Source organism: Geospiza fortis, unplaced genomic scaffold (assembly GCF_000277835.1).
Source record: "Geospiza fortis unplaced genomic scaffold, GeoFor_1.0 scaffold153, whole genome shotgun sequence".
In the NCBI taxonomy this organism is placed as follows: domain Eukaryota; kingdom Metazoa; phylum Chordata; class Aves; order Passeriformes; family Thraupidae; genus Geospiza; species Geospiza fortis.
Window position 1 is genome coordinate 471,679 of NW_005054498.1, and position 6,296 is coordinate 477,974.

The 6,296-nt window shown below is 53.5% G+C and overlaps 1 protein-coding gene across 1 annotated transcript in view; it reads right to left on the reverse strand.

Moving 5' to 3' along the window:
• MAP2K6 (mitogen-activated protein kinase kinase 6) overlaps positions 1 to 6,296 on the reverse strand; it is a gene marked incomplete at its 5' end in the record, with an annotated part of 23,588 nt that overhangs the window by 13,086 nt on the left and 4,206 nt on the right. Inside the window, 6 exons of the mRNA XM_031063346.1 lie at positions 610 to 687; positions 1,766 to 1,893; positions 3,260 to 3,311; positions 3,823 to 3,939; positions 4,723 to 4,842; positions 6,046 to 6,159. Coding sequence (XP_030919206.1) covers positions 610 to 687; positions 1,766 to 1,893; positions 3,260 to 3,311; positions 3,823 to 3,939; positions 4,723 to 4,842; positions 6,046 to 6,159 — 609 coding nt within the window. The remainder of the gene's footprint in view (positions 1 to 609; positions 688 to 1,765; positions 1,894 to 3,259; positions 3,312 to 3,822; positions 3,940 to 4,722; positions 4,843 to 6,045; positions 6,160 to 6,296) is intronic.

Below are 6,296 nucleotides of genomic sequence, written 5' to 3' on the forward strand. Positions count from 1 at the left end.
GGAGCTGACAAGCCGCAGGAGCTGACACAGCAGCTCCAACCTCCCTCCCTCCCTCCCTCCCACCCTGGGGCACCGGCCTGAGCTCCTCCCCTGCCCACCCCGGGCCACCAGCACCGCTGTGGGGAGGAGAATGAACCCATGAGCCACAATGAGCACTCCTGGTGGCCCTGGCAGCTCCAGGTGACCCTGCCATGGTGATCCTCAGGTGACCCCACCATGGTGATGTCCAGGTGACAGCCCTGGCAGCCCCCAGGTGACCCTGGTGATCCTCAGGTGACCCTGCCATGGTGATCCCCCCAGGTGACCCTGCCATAGTGATGCCCAGGTGGCAGCCCTGGTAGCCCCAGCTGACAGCCTTGACAGCCCCAGGTGACCCTGCCACGGTGATGGCAGCCCCAGGTGACCCTGGTGACCCCCAGGTGACCTCACCATGGTGATCCCCCCGCGTGACAGCCCTGGCAGCCCCCAGGTGACCCTGGTGATGCCCAGGTGACCCTGCCATGGTGATGGCAGCCTCAGGTGACCCTACCAAGGTGACCCCCAGGTGACCCTGACAGCCCCAGGTGACCCCACCATGGTGACCCCCAGGTGACCCCTAGGTGACCGTACCATGGTGATGCCCAGGCTCCAGATGTCAGATTTGACGCTGTATCCCTTCTGGTTCAGCTCTGGGTTGATTCTCTCCGGCTGCCAACAGACACAAAGGGGGGTGAGGAGCAGCAGGGATGCCCCCAGTGCCCTGCCCGTGCCCAGGTGAGCAGGGATGCCCCCAGTGCCCTGCCCGTGCCCAGGGAGGGTCTCTCAGGGTGCCAGCCCAGCCCCCTTGGCCCACACAGCCCCCTCGCCCTCCTGTGGCGCTGGTTCCCCATCCTCACAGGGAGGGCAGGCAGTGAAATGGGGCACCAGAAAGTGGCACCTGCCCCAGGGGCTGGGCTGGTGGGGCTGCCCTGGCACAGCTGGCACCAGGGGCTGACAAGCCCCAGCTCTCCAGGGCTGTTTCCAGCCTGGTGAAATGCCCCACAAAGGGTTAACCCCACACAGCAGCTCCCAGGAGCAGCCACAGGCACCCAGCCCTGGGTGTTTTTCCTCCCCATGCTAAGCACTACTGTCCCCACGGGGCAAATGGCAACCAGGCACTGGGCAGCAATTCCAGAACCTTCCCCAAGGTCACAGGCAGTAGAGAGAGCAGCAGGAAGCTGTGCCCAGGAGATGTGACCTGAGCCACGAGCTCTGCCTCCCTTCCCAAGGGGATTACATCCCTTCACTTCAGGGCTACTGCGGCATTCACATTTTTTGGAAAAATTCCCTTGCCCAGGATTTTTCTCCTGGGAAGCTGAGAAGCCTCAGAGAAAAAGGAAAACAATAATTATCTGATTGCTTCACCTGTGTCGTGCTCACATGTGGAATGTGTTTGGAGATTGTTTACCCACAGGTGATTGTTTCTGGATTCTGGTGTGAGTTGTTTTCACTCTTTGGCCAATCAGTGCCAAGACTCTGGAGAGAGTCACGAGTTTTCATTATTATCTTTTTAGCCTCTTGTCAGTATCCTTTCTGTATTCTTTAGTATAGTTTAGTATACTATTCTTTAATATATTATAGGATCATAAAATAATAAATTAGCCTTCTGAGCACATGGAGTCAGATTCATCATTCCTCCCTGCCACGGGGGTCCCTGAAAACACAACAGGCTCCCCAAAGGAATCCCCAGGGTAGGTGCTGCTGCTCCTTCCCCCCAGGCTCACGCTCCTCTGACTGCTGCACTTACAGCCATGTAGGGTTTGCATCCTGCATCCATGGTTTTAGCCACAGAGTCGACGAGGTACCCGCTGATGCCAAAATCGCACATTTTCACCTGCCCCTGCGTATTGATCAACACGTTAGAGGGCTTTACATCTGCAAGAAGGAACACAGAGCACAGTCACTGTCACCTGGGGGTGCTGGGCCAAGGCACAAGGAACACAGAGCACAGTCACTGTCACCCGGGGGTGCTGGGCCAAGGCACAAGGAACACAGAGCACAGTCACTGTCACCCGGGGGTGCTGGGCCAAGGCACAGCAGCCACAGAGGGCACAAGGAGCCCAGCAGAGCCAGGCATGCCAAAAGCTGCTGGCTGTGATGTGGGGTGTGCAGTGACAGCCCCATGGGGTGTGCAATGACAGCCCCGTGGGGTGTGCAGTGACAGCCCCGTGGGTGTGCAGTGACAGCCCCATGGGTGTGCAATGACAGCCCTGTGGGGTGTGCAGTGACAGCCCCATGGGTGTGCAGTGACAGCCCCATGGGGCTGGCAGTGTCCTGCCAGTGTCCCTGCACCCACACACCCCATCCCTGAGCCAGGGCAGCAGGAGGTGACTCTGAGTGCCACCAGCACGTCCCAGTGCTCAGGGAATGGTCACGGACACCAGGGAGCTCAGAGGGAGCAGCTCCAAGGGGCTGGGGGGATGCTGTGGGGTGATCCTGTGGGGATCCTACGGGTGATTCTGTGGGGGGATTCTAAGGGGTGATCCTGTGCAATGATTCTACAAGGCCTTTTAAGGATAAACTGTCCAATTAAGAAATGACACCTCAATTATTTTGACTTTTAACCCAATAACCAACCACCTATGGCCTGCAATGGGGACTTTTTTATCCAATTACACAAAACCACCCAAACCCACGGAGAAGAAGAAGGAGCAGCCTCCACCCTAAAACCTCCATCCTGCTTTATATATATTACTATATTCTAAAAGCTTAAACTCTAATTTTCCACCCTGTGATATCATACACTTCTATCAAACTCCACACCCACAATCTCAGTGCTATAATTTAATTTTGGAAGCTTCTCCAGGGCCTCAGGTCAATGCAGAGTTCTCTTGGGGGTCAGTGCCTGGCAGCACAGAAAATCTGAAATTCTCAGCAGTAACCAGGGCTCCACCATCCCCTCCCACTGCACATCAGCACAGAGCCATGGAGCTGGGGGACAAACCTGCTCCAAGGCTTGCCAAGGTCAGGGAAAAAGGCTGAATTTCACCCAGGTGATGAAGCACATCATGGGTTTTTGGGTTTAGGGCAACAGCCTAATCCTTTCCTCCTCCCCTTCAGGGAAACACAGGGAGCAACAGGCAGAATTTAAGGAGCAAACAGCAGCCATCTCCTGTGCCTGGGTTTTGCTGCAAGTCCCATGAGATGCTGGGGGCATTTCTGCTGTCAAAGGCTGACTTTATCTGGGGAGTTTTGGGAGCCCTTGCCAGGCTGAGCAGGGCAGGGTGTGCCTGGCACTCACCTCGGTGGATCACAGAGAGCTTGCTGTGGAGATGTTCTAGTGCTTTTACAATCTGAAACAACAAACCCAGAGTCAGTCACAGCTGGCAGCACCACGAGGAGGAGGAAATGACACCTGGCTTCACCCCCAGACTGCCAGGAGGGCAAGAAAACCACATCCCCCATGAGTCCTGCATCCTGCCAGCAGCCTGAGGGTGGGTGGGTACCCAGGGATCTTCCTGGGGGCTCCAGGACCCTGATGAGAAGGGGAAGGAGCTGCAGGAGCCTTCCCACATCTCAGACTGGTTCAGCTCTCCATTATTTGTGTGGATGGGCACAATTATGGATTATAAACCATAAAGGAGCTGCAGGAGCCTCCCCAAACCTCCCACTGGTCCAGCTCTCCATCATGTGCATGGATGGGCACATTTATGGCTTACAAATAACATCACACCAGACCTGGGAATGGCCACATGGGCTGGCACATGGACCAGCCTCCTCCTGACGCTGGGAGCTCAGGTCAGGCAGGTCCTGGCTGAGAAGAGAAGCCCCCTTCCCTGCCCTCCTCACCCTGCTGCTACTCACAGAGACGGCGATTTTGCCCAGGATGTCCTCGGGGATCGTCAGGCCTTTGTCAATGACGTGTTTGTAGAATTTGTCCAGCGAGGTATCCATCAGCTCCATGCAAATCCACACATCTCCCTGGAGAGTAAAGCAAGCAGATACCCAGAGATTTCAACAAAACATCTCTTCTTCCTTTCCCTTACTTTTTCCTTTCCTTCCCTTTCCTTTCTCCTTTTTCCCTTTTCCTTTCCTTTCTCCTTTTTCCCTTTTCCTTTCCTTCCCTTTCCTTTCTCCTTTTTCCCTTTTCCTTTCCTTTCTCCTTTTTCCCTTTTCCTTTCCTTCCCTTTCCTTTCTCCTTTTTCCCTTTTCCTTTCCTTTCTCCTTTTCCCTTTTCCTTTCCTTTCTCCTTTTCTTTTTCCTTTCCTCTTGTCCTTTTTCCTTTCCTTTTTCCCTTTTCCTTTCCTTTCTCCTTTCCTTTTTCCTTTCCTCTTTCCTCTCCCTTCCCCTTCCCTTCCTTTCCCCTTCTCTTTTTTGTTTTTTTAAACCCATTCAAAGCTGTCCTGGGCTTTCTTTTCCCTGCTCTGGAATTCAGTGCTGTGCACATTCCCTACCATTTAGGGCATCCCCTTCCCAAAGCAGAGCCACGGTGATTTAGGAGCCCAGAAAATTATCAGGAACCCAATGCCCAGCCAGGAAAAGTTCAGCTCTGCATAGCTGTGCTCAAAGCTCTTCAATAAACCCTCCTTTTCAGAGCTTTCCACGTGGATGAAACCAAGGCAGGGCAATACGAACACTATGGGACCAGGCTGTCCCACAGCCACAGCAAGTGACAGGACTAAAGCCTCCATGTCCAGGTGCAGATTGAACCCCTGGCACCTGCAGGAAGTGCAGGAGTGGGAACTGAGCCCCAGGAAGCCTCACCTCTCTGAAGAGTGCCCCGTAGAAGGTGACAGTGAAGGGACAATCCACTGTCCTCATGGAGATGTCCAGGTCCATCAGCAGCCTCTTCTGCTCCTGGCTGTTCACCGTGGCTCGGATCCGCTGCAGGACACAGCAGGTCAGCCTGGCTGCCCCAGGGCCTTGGGCACACCTGGACCCCCCCAGCACCCCTCGTGCCACCCCTGTGCCACCACCTTTGTCACAGGCACGTCCCCAGCCCAGCACCCACGGGGTGCTCACAAGGATGCTTATGGGTTTGATCTGTCACAGTCACATTCTCTGGAAAAAACCCTTCACCCAGGATTTTTCTCATGGGAAGCTGAGAAGCCTCAGAGCAAAAGGAAAACAATTCTGATCTCATTTGTTTCTCCTGTTTTTTCCTGCTTTGGAATGTGATTGGAGATTGTTTACCCACAGGTGATTGTTTCATTGGTTTTTGGTATGAATTATTTTCACTCATTGGGCAATCAGGGCCAAGCTGCGTTGGGACTCTGGAATGAGAGTCACGAGTTTTCATTATTATCTTTTTAGCCTTCTGTAATTATCCTTTCTGTATTCTTTAGTATAGTTTAGTATACTATTCTTTAATATAATATAGTATCATAAAATAATAAATTAGTCTTCTGAGAACATAAAGTCAGATTCATCATTCTTGCCTGCCACGAGGGTCCCTGCAAATACAATATTGACCCAATCCTTCAATATTTTGTCTTATGGACTCACACTGCAGTGTGAGCTTTCTTAGCCAATCATGTTATGACACACAAACCTACAGTGCTGCATTCTAAACTCCTTGTTCACCTTTGTAGCTACTTTTACTTTTTCTATATCTAGGATGGTCAGGATGGACGGAGATGAGAGATCTCTAAAGCCAGGTGGTGGAACTTGGAGTTTATTGCAAAGGGCCAAGTGCAGGGAGCTGCTGGGAGCTGCCAGCCACAGCTCAGAGCAGGAACATACAGCCTATAAGAATCATTACATCACCATACTGTGTTACATTTTAAACCCTAAAAACTCCTCTTTGGGCCCCTTCTGCCAAGCTGTAGGGTCTGCTCTGACCCTTGGAGCTGTCTGCAGGCAGAGGGTGTTGTTCCATCAAAAGGGGATCACCTTCAGCTGGCCACACCATTGTTTTCCAGTTGTTCGGTAACTGAGGGATCTCAAGGCTTGCTTTCATTTCAATCTCCCTTAGAGTTTCCATATTCTCAAAACCTTTTGCCAGGCAATCATATTGATAAGGCTTTCCTGTTTCATGTTCCCCATCAGCCCAGCCCCCAGCAGGGCAGATCCCCCAGCTCAGGGTACCTTCACTGCCATGATCTGCCCGCTGGGCATGTGCCGCATCTTCTCCACCACGCCGTACGCGCCCCGGCCCAGCTCCGAGATGGGCTCCAGGTCATCGGCCTTCACCTCAAAGTTCTGCGGGATGAAAGGCAGCAGAGCCCTGAGGGTTTGTGCCGTGCTCTGACCCCCCAGTGCAGCCCTGCAGCCCCCCAGTGCAGCCCTGCCTTGCACACCCTCCCCCTGCTGCATCCCCTCCCCAGCTGGGAAAAACT